Source organism: Ilyonectria robusta (assembly GCF_021365365.1).
Source record: "Ilyonectria robusta strain PMI_751 chromosome Unknown BGZ61scaffold_4, whole genome shotgun sequence".
In the NCBI taxonomy this organism is placed as follows: Eukaryota; Fungi; Ascomycota; class Sordariomycetes; order Hypocreales; family Nectriaceae; genus Ilyonectria; species Ilyonectria robusta.
The window spans coordinates 125,164-145,262 of record NW_025764438.1 but is presented as its reverse complement, the minus strand read 5'-3'; the positions used below and the strand labels follow the sequence as shown (position 1 = coordinate 145,262).

Below are 20,099 nucleotides of genomic sequence, written 5' to 3'. Positions count from 1 at the left end.
GTAACTTAAACTTAAGAAAATTAAATAAATTTTATTTTTAGTATTTATTCTTTAAGTTCTTCTATTTAAATTTTATCTTTTAGGTTATTTTGGAGGAGAAACTGGAAAATCTTCACAATAAGATATCTTGAGGCAGGTATACAGTTTAGGCATATTATCTTATACTAATCTTAGGTGTAAAAGGTCGTACTTGTATGTAATTAGCATTTTGAATGTATACGAATAGCAATACTCTATTATTTTGACTGTTCAGAATCGTTCATATTCGTCATTGTTATATGTAGTTTGATTTTCCATTCACTAGCCTATCAACACCTTCACCTAGTCCCTCCCAAGCCTCATATCCGTCCTCATATCCGCCCTCCATCCAACCCCTCTATTTCTCCACCGTATCGTCCAAGTCGCGAGAAAGGGGCAGGCTCATGAGAAGAGACATAACAACCAAGGAATCTCCAAACAAAAAAAAGAAGAAGAAACAACCGGCTCAAACCAACACGGAATCGCGCCATCTCGTGATACAGCATAAGTACAAAAAACCAACAAAAAAAGTACACCAGTGGTTCTTTTTGGCTTCATGCTCCATTAATACGTGCACATGATAGATAGATTGCCCGGGAAAGGAGAAGGGGCTTTCTCTCCCAAAGCTCTTCCCTCATATGCCTTTCCATTCCTTTCCGTCCCTTTGTTTCTTCTCATGACGTATGCCGTAGCGCATCAAAGGCTCAATTCGACGTGGAAACGCCTCTTGGGCCTATCTCATCACTGCCAAAGCATTATTGCATGGGCCTGTCCTCGAGTGTCACGCCGCGTTCTGAGGGTGGCGTGACAGGGACTCGCTTGCCGCCGACAAATCGTGCGGTAGTACGTCCGAGACTCTCGCGTTTCTCGGTAACGGTCTCTGAATCGGGTGACTTGACCACATCGGCGCCATTCACAGGCTCTGCACCCTCGGGGCCGGGCACCTCGAGACTGTTTCGCTTGTTCAGGCTACCAAGGCTACCAAGACTGCTGCGTTGTCGGTCGGCGGCTGAGGTCGGGCTGGTCTGGATGGGGAATCGCGTCTCAGGTCCGCCAGTGCTGCGTTCTCGTCGGTGGCCGCGGGGGCTCGGCGCAGGGCTCCTGTCCCGGCCGCGGTTTGCACTGGCCTTCTCGAGCAGAGCCCTATTCCGCTCCTCCATGAGGGCCTTGCGGTTGCTTTCGTCGGTGCTGATGGCGCGGGGACGGTTGGCGCTGACAGAGGAGGAGTGGTTGAGCGAGGACATGCGCTTGAGTGCGCTGAAGATGGCGTCCTTATGGGCGAAGAGGTCGCGCACCAGTCGGTGCGAATGCTTCTCCTCCATAGTGAGAGATGTCTCTGCTCGTGGCCGCAAGACACATGGCGCAAGGAAGGCTGCAAGGGATGAGACGTAGCTATCATCAGCTGAGGTAAGGTCGATGAGGCGGGTGAAGTGATTCATGCAGGCATCAAGGGTGGCAATGTTGGTGAGCCGAAGCTGAGACAGTGTCTGTTGCAGAACAGCGATGCGCGAGGCATCGGATGAATCGGCGGCGGTGGTTGAGTAGATTGTGCGGATGATTTCGTATACATGAGAAGAGACGAGTGAGTCTATAGATGGAAATTGTTAGTGGTTACGAGCTCCAAGCTTGCATGTCGGGAAAGGAATGCCTACCAGGTAGTTCCAGGAGGTAGATCTTGAGAAGACTGGCGACCGTGGGTATATCAAATTCCTCAAATACTTCTGGGGAAATGAGCTTGCCATCGTTGACCTTGGCGCGCAAGCGATGAGTCTGGGTGAGTGGCACATCGACCAGCCAGACATTTCTTCTGGCCTCGTCACCTTCAAGGTCGGGGTAGTGGTGGTCGAGATAGGTCAGGATGGTGGTGACGATGACCGGGACTCGCTTCTTGTCAGCCCTGGCACGTGCCTCCAGGTCGATACCGAAGGTATGCTCGTCAACCTTGTTGTAGTAGTTCTCGTAGACCACAACCTTGGGAATGAAGCTTCCTGTGCGGTAGTTCTCAAGCAGGTAGCGCAGGTCGCTCTGGGGTTGGATGGTCTCCTGGAACAGCATCATCTGGTCGACGGTGGACTGCAAGCTGGGGATGACATTGCCAATGGTGCCCGAGAAGTCTAGGATGACCGTCTTTACGGCCTTGAGGCGGTCGAGCTCGCAACGCTCGAGGAAAGTGAGATGGAGGAAGATGGCCTCCTCAAGCTCACAGCGTAGGTCGTCGAGCTTCCGGACACCGGTCTTGTACTTGTCATCAGACTCGCGAGCCTCGCGCTGCATGCGCTGGCTGGGAGTCTCGTTGGGGTGGGAGTTGTTGAGGACGCTCCAGCCGGAAAGGTATTCGCTCACAGTGCCAACAACAGGAGAGTCACCACCCTCGGAGCCCGAGGCGGGCATGGAGAAGGTGCGGTTGACGGCCTTCTTCTCAGGGACGCCAGCGAGTTGGAAGGCCTTAGGCCGCCACTGGTAGAACATCTTGGAGCTGTTGGCGAAAGTGTTGCCGACGTTGCCGATAAGGCGGAGGAAACCGTTGGAGATGAGATCCTGGCCGATGCGCTCGGCATAGCTGACGCTGGAGGTGCCCATGCTTCGCTGGAGGTACTCGACGATATCGGAACCGGCTGAGGTGTTGAGGTAGGTGCCGAGGATAGGGACCTTGGTGTCTCCCAGCTTGATAGTGGAGAGCATGTGAGAGAGGATCTTCTTCATCTGATCAGGTTGGTAGACATCGTCGCCAATCTCAAACAGCTCCTCCTCTTCCTTATTCTCTTCCTCTTCTTGAGGCTGAACTTTGATCTCCGGAATGTTAGGCCCGTTCGGCTTAGGGCTGACCTCCGGATCTTGGAAGGCGAGCTTGTTCTCCTCCTCAATATCCTCGACTAGGCGGCATTTGTTGAAGTAGACGGCGCGTAGCTTCTTGACGGCCTCAGCTTGGCGATCGTGCGTCTTGATGCGAATTTGGAGCTCATCCTGAGAATCCTGGATGCGGGCCTCGTGAGCATCGCACCAGCGAGAGAACGGGTTGACGACGAGATCGCGGATACTCTGGGCGATTCGGTGATGGTTGCGGGAGGCATCTTGCATCTCGTTGCGCATGCCGTCGAAGGCCTAGATGGCACCTTTCCGTTAGCTCAGCTGGAGGAGGGCGCAGCGGTGCGGGCACGGGATAGAGCGCCGAAAAGACGGAGCCCGGAGGGACACCGCAGACAGGCAGGCAGAGAATGGCGAGCCATGCTTACCTTGCGGACAGTCGCGCCGTCATCGCGAGAGAAACCACCCTGAACTTTGTCGGCGGCGGGGGTGATTTCGCTGAGGCGTAAGCTGTAGGCCTCCTCAGCCTCAGCGCGCAACCGGGCAATAGTGAGGACTTGACGGTTCTCTAGAACACCCTGTTGAAGCTTGCTAAACAGGACGCCGAGTCCCGCAGCATAGTCGGTCGACCAGAAGGAATCAGCGAACCCTGGCATGATGGCCTGCCTTCTCTCTCTCCAGCCCCGTCAATGGGTGGTTGAAATCGCTGTCGTCGTTGCGGTGGTCAGCACCGGAGGACGCTGGGCGCACTAGTGGCTGAGAGTTGGGTTTGGGAGCGGCGCTCGTGGTCGTGATCGTCGGCTATGTTCGTCGTCGTTGTCGTCGTCACTGTCGTGGATCGTGGGTCGTAGGATGTTGATGGGGAAGCGCAGCTCGGGAGGCAATGTCACCAGTCTTTGGCGTTGCTGCTGCGTGTCTCTCTGCCGTAGGGAGTAAGTTTGGGGTGATGGCTATTGCAGATGCAGGGGCAAACACTGTGCGCTGTCAGGGATTAGGCGCTCCGCTGGCTGACTGGCTTGGACGGACAAGGCTGAACGGACGGGTCGAGGGCGGCGTGGCACTGGATTGGATTGGACTGGGTTGGGCTGAACGGGGGTGAGTGGATCGTGGACCCGTGGAGGGCGGGCAGTAGACTAACTGACTACGGAGTGCTTCGTACTCCGTATGTTCGGCGTAGACCGTAGAGGAGGAGCCTGAGGAGGGACGTAGGGGTGAGATTGGCTGGTGGATGACGATGTTTTGCGGAGCCAATACGAAGGGGAAGGGGACCTAGCAAGCAACAGCCGGGCCTTTCGTTCGTTGGTGTTCGGGGTTCGTCTCGTCTTGGTGTTGCTGCTGGTGCTGATGGCACGGTGGTTGGGGGCCAAAGAAGGATCCAGACTTTGAGGGAGGGGATGAGGGGAGGAGGCAGAGTCAGTACAAGAGTCTGTGGCGTCCGTCGTGCCTTGTTTTGTTGGTGGTTAAAGCCTTTAGGAGGCGATGTCGATCCACGAATAGTGAGAGGAGGTGATTAGTTAATTCGGTGTGCGAAGTGTGTGGGTGTCAAAAGGGAAACAATTCAGGCCCATGCACGGATGACAAGGGGGATGGGGATGGGATGAAATGGAGGGAAGGAAGGAAGGCGGCAAGATGCAAGATGGGGAAGAGCGCCTATGCTGCAGTATTTTCGGAAGGAAGGTACTTTGTACAGCCCACCTCTACACTGAATGCAATCAATACTCAGGATTGCATGTGTTACTGAACTGTTTCCGACTGAGGTCGCCCGCAGAGTGACTGTGGGAGAGTCACGTATTCGTGCCTTGTTCCAAATCCGGAGGCCTGCCGCGGCCGGTTGGTGCTGGGGCTGAAGTAAGACCTTGGCCGTCATCATTGATTGAATAAGAGAACGAAAGCGAAGGCGCGCCTTCAGTAGCTCAGCAGCTCAGCCACTGGACTGGCCGGGTATCGCTTCAGCGCTACCCAACCTGTCCGCGTACGCCATGCATACTGGAGAGCCCATAATTGTGCTGTAGCACACAGTCGTCTGCTTATCATTCATTACCCGACCTGAGGTACTCCCCTTTCTCAATCAATCAACGAGCCTCACCGCGTCCGGGCTTTAAAAGCTGTCAGCGGGCTTCATCACACCGGGCGACACCCACCCGCTAATTATGTACGTGCGACGCGGGTGCCGAGCAACTTGGAGTCGTTCAAGTTGTTCCGTCCAGGGGCAGAAGCCTGCAAAAAGAAAGAAGCGGTCTCATACATTGACAGGGCCACGCTCTGTTTCAGAGCGACAAGGGACACGTCCAATAGCTGGGGGAAACTGGCCACCCGCCAAATCAATTCCATTGTCAAGGCTAAAAAAAGAGGACGGAGACATGGTGACAATGTACAAAGCTCCACTCCTAGCGCATTTACAGGGAATGCGCCACGTACCCAGTGCCCGATAACCCCTTGGCGATGGCTGTGAATGCCGGCCGTTTGGAGCGACTCCGTTTTTATATCTGCCGTTTTAAACTGTGGACGTCAGAACTCAACCGTCTCCGTCCCACTGAACCCGAAGGCCCTGATTCGCAGAGACCTTAGACCTTAGTTTTTGACCTTGAACATTAGACCTGCAACTTTATATCTTCCATTTTCCATTGTATCTGCGTGTACAGATAACCGTCGATGGATGGCTCATATAAAGTTAACAAATTTTCCATAGCGGTAAATGCATTGTTCTCAGCGGTTACTATCTCAACACTCAAAATCCATAAAGAAAGTCTCTTCGTCATTCCCATCATACAGATGAGAAGCAGCTCCCCCTGATGAACATTACAGAGTGTGACACCCTTCTCAACGGACGTCGTAGCTATCATTTCCGGCGCTTTAGGGTTGCTGGTTGCCATGGAGCGCGTTTGGTTCGGGTACCAGGCCGCGAGCTTCCCCAGGCAGTAAACAATCCTCCGTCAACACTACCAAGCATACCAACGGAAAGTTTGGATAATATCGTAGTGCTTCCAGCTTATCTTAAGATGGATCATGCCTGTAATATGGACACGTCGACGGCTCCAGGTTGCTGACCAGCGTCTTGGTCATCATTGGCCATGGGGCGCTCCTCGGGGTTTTCTGCTGGTTTGTTGCGATCCCCGTCCCCTCCTTCAGCCCTGAACTCACCACCACCCATACCCTCACCATCATCCATAGGAGTCTTGGGCTTGGGCTTTTCGCCAATCTCAACAATGGACTGGGCCACGTCTGAAGCCCCCTGCCCTCCATTGCGTTTGAGATAGAACACCGCCGACCGCCCTTGGTTGTCCTTCATGTTCACATCCACGGCGATATTCCCAGTCGCCTTGCTCGAGAACCGCGAATACAGCTCCTCAAATGACCTCATAACCGTGGCCCTAACCCTGTAACTGTTACTCGCCAGTAAAATGAGCACCACCACCGTATAATTGTGGCCGCGTTCTGCGGCATGGACAAGGGCCGTCTTCCCCCCAACGTCTTCTATATTGGGGTCCACGCCACCTTGGCCTACCATAGCAGCCACGACATCGACATGACCCTCCGCTGCGGCATAGGATAGAGGAGTACGGAGATCCTTGTCCGTGCTATTGACAGCCGCAAACCGCTTCTTGCTAAGGAGGACCTGGACGCTCTCGATGTGTCCGCCTTCACAGGCATACGACAGTGGCGTCCGACCATCTCCATCGCGCGCGCTGATCGGGAAACCCTCCTCGACCAATAGCTTGACAACATCGTGGTGGCCTTCTCGCGCCGCGATGTGGAGAGGCGACTGTAACGATAGCCCTGCGGCGTCTGGGTCCGGCGTCCTCAGTTGAACGGCAGCGCCGTCCAGGCGGAGAAGTCTTCGTGCCACATCGACATTGCCTCTGCAGGCCGCCAGATTAAGTAGCGTCTGGCCGTCACTGTTTGCCCGAGTGGCGCTTGCACCCTTCTCCCTTAATAGTGTGACGATGGTATCACTGCCGCTCTCGCACCCGCAAAACAACGGCGAGCGTCCAAACTTGTCAAGCTGGTTTGGGTCCGCGCCCTCGAGGAGCAAAAACCGCACCGTACCCGTATGGCAACCGTACGCGGCGTGATGGAGCGGCGACATGCCGTTGTCGTCTTGAATGCGGAGGTCTGTTCCCCTCTGGCGGAGGAGGCGGACGATCTCGGTGAATCTGCGCTTCGAGGCTTCGATGACGGCTCGGCCGAGCTCAAATTCTTCGCGTTTGGCGTTGTGCTTCTCGTCGATCTTCTCGGTCAGGTATTTCACCAACACCACGTAGCCACAGGATGCCGCGATGGCGATTGCGTTGTTCATTTGCTCCGGTGACCACTTGGCCGTTTCGAACACGAGGGTGCCAAAGAGGACGCTCCGTTCGCAGGCGTAATCCAGCGTGGTTCGACCCGAGTTGTCTGCTGCTAGGGGCAGGTATTTCCTCTCCCCCAGGCCTTTCTTCAAGTCTGATGAATCATCACTGTCGTCGTTAGATTCGCCGCCGTCGTCTTCCCCGTGCTCAGGGGGGCCATCGCGGTCAAAGGTCATCTGGATGAGGCCAATGAGTGTATCCTCGGACCAGTCCACAAGGAAATGGTGCAGTGGCGTCTTTCCGTCTTTGTCTGCCACCTTTATCTCGTCTCTGCTAAAGGTAAAGAGTTTCTCGAGATTTATGCCTGGCACACTGTCCCGGAAGGCGTTGATATTGTGGTCGTAGTCCAAACCCCATTTCCATGGCAACCCCCTGACAGCTTCATGGCGGAATGGTTTTGCTTGGTCTTGGTCATGGTTTTCTGAGACTTTAACCTCTGGTTCAGAGTGGGATGCCGAAGGTATATCTCCAAACATGAGGATAGAAACGTCCTCGCCCTCGAGTAGGTCGAATAAAACGTGGCGCTGGCAGAGCCCAGGGGAGCGGAAGCAAACGTGAAAGGGGCTCCGGTTCCAGCTGTCTCTTGCAACGGCCCAGTCCTCCTGCGTGGGCCACTTGCTAAACGCAATCGTGAGACCAAAATACGCTCCGAAATGGCGATTCCCAAAACCGGTGGGATAGTTGTCGTACGGTTGAGGAGACACGGATGTAGGCTGAGAACCGACGTGCAGAAGCTGGCTGAGGGTTTCAAGGAGCGAGGTGTTTTCCAGTATCTCATTCATCGACTCATCCTCCCCAGCGTCGTTTAAGTGTATTCCCCAATTCTGGGACACATAACTTGCAAATGGCAGTCTCTGCTTCATGTCGTCGTATTGACTTTGTGAAGTGAACGGGCCGCGAGAGAGGATGTCGCTCTGGAGAAGCGCCAAACAGCTGATGGCCCCGGACTCTCTTGCCTTCCTCGCGAAATTGCCTATGAATTGGTAGAGGTAAAATGGCAAGGCTGACGGCATTGCGAAGACTCTGTTCTTATTGACATCAATGTGAACGAACCCCATGCAGACAGCTGTGATCAAGCTTGGTGGAGGCAGTCTGTTGGGGTCGTCAATCCTAGCTCCTGGCTTAGCAGCGACAGCTTGTTGTAATTCTCGCAGTGTCAGCGGCCGACGAGCTACAGACAACCAGTAGAAAACTTTTTGCGCAAGCCGATATCGCTGAGGTGGCTGATCGCTTAATTGAGACAGGATCAGATCGACGACTTCCGATAGTTGAAGTGGCGGTTTCTCAAGCTGGTCGGTTACGTCGGCGAGCGAGGTCAAACGATTAAGCTGTGCGACTTGGGCGATCGCAGACAGAAAGCTAGTTTCAAAACTGTGTTAGAATATAATCATACTGGAGAATGATCCGGAAAAATGACACTGTGTGAGGAGAGGGAGCGGTGACATACTTCCCCCCGGACTTCTCAACTATCTTGTCCAGGAGCGCTGAGCGAGCTTCCTTTCCTATCATGTCAAACAGACAGATGCGCTGTTGACACTGTACAAACTCCTCAAGGTATTGTCGGATATCTGAGCTGTTGTGGTTCTCGATTTGACTCGCCGTCTGCTTGCGGCCAGCGCCTAGTGCAATACACTGGTCGACAATTCGCGAGCGGGCTGTCAAAACGAGCCTCGTTTCTTGGACGGCTGACATTCGGAGAAGTATCGCCATCAACGCAACCAGATCTTCGCACTCTTCCAAGCCATCAAGGCAAATGTAGACTCTCTTGAACCGAGACAGGACACTTAGAAAATCCGAAACCAAATTCGCAAGCCAGATACCGTCGTTGGGTTGGCGGTCGCCAGTTCTGCTGGCGACATCTGATCCGTCAGTCTCCATTTCCGCCAAAAACTTGGGTAATGGAATGTCCTTCTGATCTAAAGTCTGGCGTAACAGGCTGGAGACTGCTTGGTAAGGCCTGCACCCACCACTGCGATCAAAGTAGTAGTAGACGACTATGTTCTCCTGTCCTGGTTCGTTGAGAACCTCGGAGCTCAGTCTACTCACGACGGCGTTCCTGTGTGGCCATAGGTTAGGACTTAGTCGCTTGACGTTCCAGAGGACTGTGTCTCACATCAACATCGTCTTGCCAGCACCAACGCCCCCCTGCAACCATAGGCAGTTTTCCCCTGCCTCAACGCCCTTGGGGGACTCAGCAGTTACCTTGCACCAGCTCTCGAACCCAGGAAGCGCGAATAACCACTCGCCAGAGCCCTTTACCCTTGATTTAGACAGAAGATCGTGAATTAGCCCAACTGGCTGCGACCACAGCAAGTTGAGGAGTTTGTTCCTCATCTTGGCTTCTGGCGAAGGCTCCTGGTTAGCAACGACGTGCGACACTTCCGTCGATGGTATTACCAGTCCACCGGATGGGTTAGCCAGTCCCACGGACCTTGGTCGGATGACGGGACGACTCGATGCCTTGAGTACAGCGTTGGCCCGTTCCGCAACCGAAGACCTTGAGGAAGCTGTGCGTTGTGTGGAAAGATGCTGACTGTGGAAGAGCCTTCCGTCCACCCGAAGCATCCGCTCCATCTCCTCGAAACGAGTGGGGTCTAGGCTTCGTTGATGCGATGATGAGACTGAAGATTCTCCGACCTGTGAGAGAGCGCTCGATCTTGTTCCGCGTCGCGGGTCCGGGACCGAGGATGGGACATCGGAGAGAAGTCGCATTGGCCTCACCATTGGATTATCTGTATCGAGATGCCGCACCCTTAGAGCTCCTCTCTCAATCAATCGACGCCGGCGTCGAATCAAGTCCTCGACCTCGTCGATTTCGGACTGGAATTCATGGTAGTCGAAGTCATCGTCTTCGAGGTTCATTCTGTGCCGCCTCTCGCGCACCTGGTCCCTCAGCAGCGCGTCCTGGGCGCGGGCCAATTCACTCCTCGCTCGACCCAGGTCCAAATCCAGGCTGCTGTTAGTACGAGTGATTCCCCCCTGTCGATGGCGATCCTCAGGATCTGAAAACTGTGCAGAACTCATGATATCAGAGAATGCGATGGCCCAGGGAGAGATTTGACTGTTGATAACAAACAGCATGGAATGGCGATTGTTCCTCGATGGTCACAGTCAGACTCTGCTCTTTGGTGTGTCAAGCAAGAGCACCCATGCCCGACTCGTCTGACGCATATGCAATGGTGTGCAACGGTGAGTAAGCCATCGGATTGGAGTGAAGCGGACGCCACTCGGTCTGAGATCAGAGCGCTTGTACGGAGTAGAGGTACATAGAAACATGGCTTGCACCCCTCGCTGCCTCTTCCAATCCAATCCCTGTCGTGTTGATTGAGGGGGGAAGGTAGGCTGCCTTGTTAAGATGTTACATAAATCTCGGTAGGATTGGGGATGCGCGAGGCTCTGCCAACTCTTCCTCAACATCTCTTGCATCTTGGGTTTCGACCATATCCAGCAAGCTGAGGCCCGCGAAATATCCATAAACATTTCTTAAACACCTACGAACAGCTATCCAACGCCCCTACGCACTCGCAAAAACAACTTCAATAGACGTTTCCAACGTCATCGGCATCATGACTTTAGAATTGCGCATCCCGATTGTGGCTACCGCCCGAAGCGATGGCGAAGGGAAGACCAAGAACAAAGCCCCTACCCAGGTCCATAGGGAGGACATCATAAATCACGATGATGCCTTTTTCTACACCAACATTGTCATGTCGGCTTGCGTCCGTAAGTTCGTTCTTTTTTCTTCTGTTTTCTCCCAGTCCGCTCTTCTCTCGTCTCTCGTCTCTCGAGACGTCAAGGCCGAATATGCTGACCCGCACCCGCACTTAGATGGTGTCTGGGACGAAAAGAACAACGACAAGACCCCCGCGACTTTTCTCCTCTTCACGTGTGAGATACAGAGCATGCGCGAGTTCAGGGCGAGGAAGATCAGGTTGGAAATCGACTTTCGAAACGTCGAAAATCAAGGTGGAAAGCTCCCGTTCGCAAACCCAACTATCGTGTCGCGGGGCCCCGATATCATTAACCGCTCCCACAAGATTCCTGTTCTTCGCAAGAGGGAATATGGACTTAAAGGCACCCTGGAAGGCAGCGCTGTAGTGAAGCCAGGCATCGCACTGCACCAGGTCAGCAGCCAGGAGTACGAGAGGCAGTATTTCGCTGAGGCCAAATCGGGGATACGACATGCCTCCCCTACTGACCATCGGTATGTGAAGGTGTGGTGGATCTACACGGAGAACAGCAAGGGTGCCGAGGGCGTTGTCCCAGGCTTTCATATCGCGGTACTTCTGAAAAGAGAAAACGACTCCCCATTCCAAGGCCAAGTCGCAATTACCGAGTTTGACGCAGGGTGGCGATATCCGGGGGCTGTGATGTGGCACAACCTCTGGAGCAAGCGTGACTTGGACGCCGAGGAGGACAAGATGATTCACCCCATCAACTTCGACCCTACGCTGCCAAACCCGATCATACCAAAGTGGCTGACCGGGGTCGACCGTAAACAGCTCGTCGACCTCCAAACCGAAACTGGAATTGACAAGAAGTACGCCCGCGTCTGGGGAGTGGACGTGTGATGGAAACAGGCTGTGGTCAAGCAAGGGTGGCTAGGCGACGGATTAGTTGTCAACCTGCATGTTCATCTCGGCCAGCAGGGTGTATTGTGTTGCCCTAAATACTCTCATATAAGTGGCTAACAAGTACACAACTCATTTCTTCTCTGTGTTGACACATCTTATGTGGAGGGACCCCCCCCCATGAAGACATCTCAGAATGGCTAGGATTTCCACTGTGCACCCTTTCCTTCAGCCTTCGGCCATCTCCTACCTCGGCGACGTGCTGATAGATGGTCACACTGCAAACAATACGTGATTTGAGCTAGTTCTGATAGGCTGTCCAACTGTTGCAAAGGAGATAAGGGCGGGCATGCGGTCCCACAAGGAACGTTCGTCTTTTTGTAACACCAACCCCAACATTTCGGCTCGAGGCTCCGCGAGTCTAAACCGCTGAAGTACCTGTACATGGTCGAAAAGGATTCGAAGGCGACTAGGACTGTCTATTTGTCCGCTAAGGTTCAACCATGGGTGGCCGAGCGTGGGCTGCTAAAGGGCGTTCTTGCTGGAGGGATGCTCGAGTTGGCCTTCTTCCGTCTTTCGTATTTCGTCTTCCGTCTTCCGGCTTCCGTCTTCTGTCCTTCGATTGCTTCCGACTACAGCCCGCGTCGTATCTTCCGCCTGGCTAAATTCCCAGCGCCCAGAGACAACAATCTTGGATCACCAAGTTTCGTCGGTATCTTTGAATCAAAGCCAAAACTCATCATGGCACCTTCCCCGATGGATGGTACGTATACTTCAGGTTCTCAATGCAGTGGAGACGTCCCTGATATCCGTCTACAGAAATACTGGCAGGCTTTCTGAACAAGCCATGGAGGCCGAAAAGAGCACAGAGGCAGAACGAGAAGCCAGCCCCATACACAGACACAGATACACTGCTTGGATTCATCGAAAATGGGAAGCAGACAGAGTTCAGGACAACACCAAAGTTTATCAACAACGAGGACCGGCTCAAGCTGGCCGAGGCCATTGTCATGCGATATCAACCTGAAGAAACGGATGACGGCCCAAGTGACAAAGAAGATGACCAAGACGAACAAGACGAACAAGACGAACAAGACGAACAAGACGAACAAGACGAACAAGACGAACAAGACGAACAAGACGAACAAGACGAACAAGAAACGGTGCTTCCAACGCCACCGTGCAGTCCCTCCCACCAGACACAACAGCAATGGTTGGATCTATTGCTAGAGGCTTTATCACCAGACCCTAAGGCGCCAAGAAACCTCGCCGAGGAACTGATTAAGAAAATGGGGAAGGATGAGATGAGTCCAGGTCCCCTCGAGAAGCAAAGCTACGCCCAGCAAGTTAACCACTTTCGCATACTCACGCACGTCATTGAGAACACTTACGGACTCTGCCGCGACAAAGATGACATGAAGCAGACACTATTTCACATCGCCGCCATCAACGGAGCTCAAAGAGCCATCATGATCTGCCTATCCGTTATAGATGGCTGCTGTGGCAGACGCTACGCACACGATCCAGGTTGCGCGACGGTTAAAAGCCTGTTGACGAGCGTGGATAAGGAGGGTTATTCTCCCCTTACATACTCCATCACCAAGAGCAAAATACCAGCCGTCAGCGGCATGCTTGACTTGCTTGGCAACACCAGCCCAGAAGAGATACGAAAACTTCTGAGAAAGGCCATTGCGAGCAACAGCGGTAATAATGTCGAAATCATGCGCGAGTTACTCACTGTCAGGCCCGCTGGAAAAGAGAAAGAGTACCGGACAGATGTCCTCCAACAAGACATCCTGCAACTGGCTGCCAAGTGCTTCAATTTCGAGGTCTTCGAATTTCTCCTTGGTATCGGAAGTACATTTCTGGGTAGTCTAGACTGCAGTTTGATTCACTACGTGGTGTACATCGGTCAGGTTGAAGCGGCAAAGTATTTGCTAAAGGAGTTCCCTGATCTTGCCACCAGCCTCCACGTTCACCCGGATCACACATCTGGACCAGGCTCAAATACAACCATGGGCGAGCACAAGACTCCGATTCTTGCGCTAGGTCCAGCCTTAAGCGCAGAAGCAGACGAAGAGAAGTTTCCAGTTCTGGCGCTGTATAATGGCGAAGACACAGAACTCAGAGATCTCATATTTGAGACCCTGATGGAGCGATTGCCCATTTCTGAGCTTAGAGAACACCTGAGAGGGGATACTTGTAAGCAATCTTGCCAGCTGTCCATGTAGCAATGCCGTACAACGATTAACTGACTGCGGAATAGGGACGGGCAAAGAGATCTCGCTCAATGTCACCATCCTAGCCTTTGATCCGCATTCTCTCACGGAATTTCTCCGTTCCGTCCGCAGTGACATCGAAAGGCTCGAGGAGTGTGTCAGGAGACAGCTTGCGCGTGACGTGGACAATGCAGACGAGGAGCCGGTTCAAACTGTCCGACTGGCAGATATCCTAGTCGATAACCTCCCACATATCGATTGTGATGGCATTGAATTTGAACGAATCCTCAAATATGTCAACATTCCGTCCTTTCCTAGGCAATTGGGAGAGAGGAGAACCGATACAATCTCCATTTTTCAGTGGCTCAAGGCCTACAAGCGCGTGAAGCGTGTCTTCGAGGTCACCGTGGACGATTGTAGACATTGTCCCACCACTGAAGAAGATATCGAGATGGCACTCCAAGACCTCGATGTGCAACATTTGGACTGGAGAAGAACGGACCTCTCGATCACGTCCATCGCAAACGTTGCAAAAGAACTCAAGACCCTGCATCTTTACTCAAGTGGAAGCCTCGCGGCGATTGACCACTGGCTTGGGCCTAAGGGCATAAGCATTCTGAATGTGAGTCTTACAACATAACAGTTCTACTGTGGCTTCTGGTGACTGACTTGGCCTTCACAGCTCGACCGGTTGTACATCCACGTCATGCAGGTAAGTAGCCATGTGGTCATGGACGGCTTAGCTTTTTATACTGATATCTTTGATGATTAGGACGGTTTTGTCAGTGAGGGTCGAGCAATCCTTTGCAAGAAGCTTTGCGACGAGGCGGAGCTGAAAGTCAAGACAAAACCAGTGGTGACCATCGAAACAGATTGGATCCCAGAGCCGGCTGGCCACAGCCATCATGGATCTGCCGGGTCTGCAAGGAAACAGAGCCCAATCGAGGTCACAGGACTCGTATATTTCATCCAACACTATAGCGGAGCTCGGATTCAGCAACTGAATCTCGCACTCAACTGCCACAAGCTGCATTCCCCGTTGCCGAAGTCGATTTCTAACACCAGGACAAAAGTTGCCATTCTGGACAGTGGCGTGAACGGGACTCGGTTCCCTCTTCAAAGCCACGAGCGCCACGGCCGCAGTTTTGTATGGAGAGACAACGGAAAGGGGCACCAATCTGAAGCATCTTGGTGGCTCGCTGTTGATCCACACGGTTCTCATATGGCCAATATCATCTCTCAACTAGACCCATTTTGCGTGTTCTATTTCTTCCAAATCGCAGATGACATGAACTACATCGAGCTGCCTACGGTAGTCAAGGTACGGTAGACCTGAGCTTTCATCCAGTCCCACTATGCACCTGAAGGGAACCCCCCCCCTTACTTATCTTGTTCAATCGGCAAACCTTGCTGACTGTGTTTCTCATACTAACAACAGGCTCTTGAGTGGGCAATCAAGCTCGAGGTGGATATTATCAATTGCAGCTTCGCCCTGGGAACCTCCTCACCCCAATTAGAAGAGGTTCTTCGCAAGGCCAAGAAGAAAGATATCATCATCATGTGCAGCACAGCCGACGAGGGAGAAAACACAGACGAGGTCTGGCCAGCAGCCTATTATCGGCGGGAGCAAGACAAGGCCGAAAAGTTTGAGAATATCTTCCCCATCGTGGGCTGCGACGAGCACGGGAAGTTTTCCAAATACGCGAACGAAGGTGCCGGTCGGTACATGTTCCGAGGGGAGGACGTCGACACCTCCAGTACCGACCCATCCGTACCAATCGAGACAGCCAATGTTCAGGGAAGCTCCGTCGCCACAGCGATGGCAACGGGGGTCGCTTCTCTCATCCTGGCGTGCTACCGAATGGTCCAGGACACGCAATCGAGCCCATCGGGTTTGGTGGACGCTTGCTTCTTCAGGATGTCTGAACAACTCAGAAAGGGCAACGCGCAGGACCGGACCAGATTGCTGGCCAAGGCGAGCAATTTCTTCCCGGTTGGCGAGGATGATATACGCGATGCCGGCGACTTTTTGGACTGCATGGCATTACGTTTTAACGATGTTTCTTAAGTAGGACAATCTAAGAGAAGAGGGTTCCTCCTGAGCGCCACAATAGAGACCAGTATTATGACGCGTAGTGTGATGGTTGATTCCCGATATTGGCGTCGAGTACGTAGCATCTGGCACCTGTCAATAATGCCACAGTATCTGTCATGCTTGTTCCGTCAGTTTATCCGGATAAGGAGTTGCCCCCGCGTATGTATATAATTCTACTTGGAGTCGCACTGCCAGCACTGAAACTCAAGTATCTAGATCACCCGAGGCAGGAAACCTTCATCAGATATCAGAGTTATAACCGCATGTTCGCCCACACACGGCAGGTGGCGAGGGATTTGGGAGTGGAACGCGTCTTTCAAACTCATGGAGTCAACATCATTATTAGTCCAGCCGATGGCTTTATTTCAACTATGGCCTCGGCCGGCGGTAAGTATGCACCGTCCTAGGAATGGTGCGCAATTAAGGTAGATTAACTACCTAACCATCATGCATTTCGGGCTACCCGGGGCCGCGATGCCGCTTTCGTACCTCGACTTCAACGGCCCCCCCTTTGGGCTTGCCGCCCTGGTTGGAAGGTATCAAGAGGCTCTTCTCGTCACCCGACCTAGTATACTCCCCGGTCACGTTGAACTGCTGGTATATGGTGTCAGCTTCGCGGCTTAGGGTATTGGCCTTTTCGGCGTCCTCGGCCATGGCATACACCTAGGCAAGTTTCTAGACCACACAGGCGGACTGCCCGGCGTCGCTCTTCTCCTGCTTGTCTTGCTGGGGTTCCAGGCCCCGCCTCGATGATCGACCCACGCAAGGCGCCTCGGTTGATTGAAGCCCGAGAAGTGTTCTACCGAACTGTACGGAGCTCAGAGGGACAAATTGAAGGAGGGACTTTATGCTCAATCGCCTTCTGTAGATGATCCTTTGTCACAGTCTCCCCTATATTCTACGTGCATCTTAAGGGCATTTCGCTTCGAGCATTGGTCTTAGAGTGATGAGGGAGGGTTCAGTTGGTACAGTTCGGGTCAATTCAAGTTGAATACAAGAAATATAGCCTCTCTCCTCTTTACCTTCCTCGCTAAAACACCCAAGACAGTTGGGTATAAGTTATTTATCTGTCCCCTTACATGCAGTTCATTTTTATCATCCCACTGTTCTCAGGGCACCTTTACAAACAGGAACCACTAAAAGAGCTTACTGAGCAGTTCGTCCTTCAACCCTCTCAGAGTCGCTGTGCTCGGTTTTGTGTGGTCGTGCTCGCCGTTGACCAGATTGCTCCTCTTGCTTCCCGGAAACAGCTTCGTGAAGAGGTTGCCTGGGAGTTGGAGCACTAGGTCTGTATTATAAGCCAACAGAATGCGCGTGGTTTGGAACACTTCGTCCCTTGAGAGTTACAGGTGCAGTTCAAGCCAGATTGTTTCTATAACTATTAGCTAGGTAGAGGGAGCTTAAAGCTAATTGGGAATCTAATACCTTAGCTACTTAATTAAATATAAAATTAATAAATTATACTAAAAATTACAGAGAGTATTAAATATTATCGATATTTTAATTAATATAACTTAGCTGTAAATTATTATTTAAAATTATTTAATTTATTAAAATTCTTTTTAAAATCATTATAAATAGATTTTTAAAATTAATATATATTTATTAAGCAATTTATTATTTATAAATTTTTAATATAATTTTAATTTTTAATTAATTAGCTAAAATATCAGGTTTTTAATTAACTGTAAGTTCTCTTTATACAGCTAATAGATAAAATAAGATACCAACTTATAGAATATCCCTATATCTGGAATAAGTCTGTGCTTGCTCACTCCAGTCAGAGTTAGAGTTAGAGTCACAAAATCTCCCAATTAGAGGGTGCGCACAAAGACCCGTCATGTCGGGGCATCCCATAAGTCGGTGACTTGTCTTATTAGTGCGTGGTCACCTGAACCCAGCAGGCAGGGGGGGTCGCTATAACAACAGAGGATTCGAGCTAGTGTGACTAGGAGACTGGGGAGCTGGTTATTATCAGCCCCATCTCAGGTAGCCACAATCATGCACTGTTTCCGTAACAAGACACGGGATGCACTCGCAAGGGCCAGTCCACGTCCACTCACAGTCTTAGTCTCACCTCTGTCTAAGGAATGGGCTGATATTTATTGGTCTTGGACTGGGAGAGTAGGATCAACCCCCCAGGCCATGAGCAGGCAATCACCTACGTACGCGGCGGCTTGCCCTTGCATACCTCTACCCATGTATGTAAAAAGAAAGCACACGCCAATCGACAAGTTATTATGCAGTGCGCCGGCACTTCACATCCGGATGGTCCTTGACTTTCCATCCGATTCAACTGAGTTAGGCCTGCTTGCAGCAGGTGCCAAGTCCTCCCCCCTTCTGTTGGAACTGCATAGCCCGCGTTCAATTCGACTTCGACGCTTCCCGAGGCCACAGGCACGATACCAGGCAACCACGATACCATGCGGCCCACCACTGCGCTCATGATCGCTCGTAAAGGGAGTTTTTCAGTGTTGACAAACGGAGGATCCAAACTTGTCTGGAAGGCCTATGCTATTGCGCTACAAGCCCACATGACAACACAAGATGACCTCGACAACTCTTCCAAAGCCATCTTTGTAGCTTCCCCGGGTCTGTTTGACATACCTGCCGGCGAGTTTGCCCCTCAAGAGATCACCAACAATCACATTTTTCTCCGAACCGACGTTTTACAGGACACTCGGTCCCCATTTTACACGTCTGATGGCGATAGTTACTTCGATTCCCGCCGCAAGTACGTATTTTCCCTATAACCGAGGGTTTTCATACAGCTGATGCCACTTCAGGTACCTGCAGAGTATCCACGAAGATGTATGTGTTTCTTTGCGACTCCCTTCCTGGCTAGGTGCTCACAAGCGACTTACTTATCATGGGAGTAGGCCGCGACTCTTTCGGATGTCAGTGGCTCCATCTCGAAGCTCCGGTCCGAGGTCCAGCAGGCACAGGACAGAAGTGCAGAAGCGTATTTGAGGGATCTTGATCTATACCACAAAAGTGCAGCTGTGGCGGGTTCGGGACTGACCAACTTCGAGGCCTGGGGCGAAAAGTTCGGCGTCTACTATGCATGGGCAAAGAGCGAACAGACGCGGCTCGAATATGACCACACACTCGCCGCCACTAAAACATCCAGCAGTGTTGGCCTGGCATTGGCAGCATTCGATCTGGCACAGGACACCTCGGCATTGAGACTCGGGTAAACGCATTTCCCCCTCACAGTTTCTATCGATACTGATGATTTATTGGCGCACGCACAGGAGTAATATGCCATGTTCGAATATGGACATACCATCTTCAGTGGGATATAGGCGGGCTCCCCTCGTGATCACTCCCGATCAGACCTTTTATAGGCCCTTGTACTCGATCAGCGGTGTCGACCGGAGGGTTGACTCCTGGGTTGACGCCAAAGATGGGGGCAGCGAAGAGGTTCGCTTAGATCTCGACGTTGCAGGTGCCGCGACGGCTTCTTGGGCCAGCCTCGGGTTCCCCAACCTGGATAACGATCCTCTCTATGAGACCAATCCGGTCAACGCCGCAACTTCCGATGTGAAACTCTCGCTCGAGGCTGGAGGTTTGCAGGCATTCGACATTGATCGGGGGTTTTGGTAAGGCTTCGTCAACCCCTTTGGTGGAATGACTAACATTATTGGTGTATCAAAGGGATGTCAGTGCTGCCGCCCGATCTCAGCTGGGATCGATTGCTGGTACTGAGCCGCGTTCCAGCAGACAGATGAAGATCACGAGAATCTTGTTGGGATACAGAGTAAGGATTAAAATGGCAGCCGCGGATGACAAGCACCAGCTTCCCGACGCTTTGCTCGGCGTTGGCGGAGGAGAAAAGGACCTCTTGGGAATGCCCGCTAGCAAATGCACCTTGGACCATGATGGACAAATTGTAGTCGCCAGCGCCCCCAGTGGATTCCCTACTGTGCTCGCCGTGCTGGGGAGGGAAATTTAAAGGCTATGATACGAAAGATTGCGACGAACTATCATTATATGTACTCATCTAAAAATTGGCTCTCTTAATTGGAACAGGAATACTGGTATA

The 20,099-nt window shown here is 52.3% G+C and overlaps 3 protein-coding genes across 3 annotated transcripts; 2 read left to right on the top strand and 1 right to left on the bottom strand.

Annotated features, from left to right (window-relative positions):
• Positions 1-599: 599 nt before the first annotated feature.
• Positions 600-3,592, bottom strand: BGZ61DRAFT_156737 (uncharacterized protein). Its single transcript, XM_046237416.1, has 3 exons — positions 3,252-3,592; positions 1,671-3,120; positions 600-1,606 (listed from the first exon to the last, which is right to left on the bottom strand). Exons 1-3 carry the CDS (start codon positions 3,477-3,479, stop codon positions 774-776), a joined length of 2,511 nt encoding a protein of 836 aa, XP_046108081.1. The 5' UTR covers positions 3,480-3,592; the 3' UTR covers positions 600-773.
• Positions 3,593-10,735: 7,143 nt separating this feature from the next.
• Positions 10,736-16,027, top strand: BGZ61DRAFT_565315 (uncharacterized protein; the record flags this gene model as incomplete). The annotated part of the gene is made up of 7 exons (XM_046255904.1): positions 10,736-11,734; positions 12,197-12,503; positions 12,560-13,942; positions 14,007-14,581; positions 14,642-14,671; positions 14,732-15,280; positions 15,398-16,027. The coding sequence occupies 7 exons, from the start codon at positions 10,736-10,738 to the stop codon at positions 16,025-16,027; spliced, it is 4,473 nt and encodes a 1,490-aa protein (XP_046108080.1).
• Positions 16,028-18,477: 2,450 nt separating this feature from the next.
• On the top strand, positions 18,478-20,009 carry BGZ61DRAFT_528594 (uncharacterized protein; the record flags this gene model as incomplete). The annotated part of the gene is made up of 5 exons (XM_046253280.1): positions 18,478-18,788; positions 18,841-18,865; positions 18,934-19,247; positions 19,309-19,656; positions 19,712-20,009. 5 exons carry the CDS (start codon positions 18,478-18,480, stop codon positions 20,007-20,009), a joined length of 1,296 nt encoding a protein of 431 aa, XP_046108079.1.
• Between the last annotated feature and the right edge of the window lie 90 nt (positions 20,010-20,099).

Coding starts and splice junctions, on each gene's coding strand:
- BGZ61DRAFT_156737 (XM_046237416.1), bottom strand. CDS start 3,479: ATGCCAGGGTTCGCTGATTCCTTCTGGTCGACCGACTATGCTGCGGGA. Junction 3,121..3,251: donor ACGGCGCGACTGTCCGCAAG/GTAAGCATGGCT, acceptor GGTGCCATCTAG/GCCTTCGACGGCATGCGCAA. Junction 1,607..1,670: donor CTACCTCCTGGAACTACCTG/GTAGGCATTCCT, acceptor TTCCATCTATAG/ACTCACTCGTCTCTTCTCAT.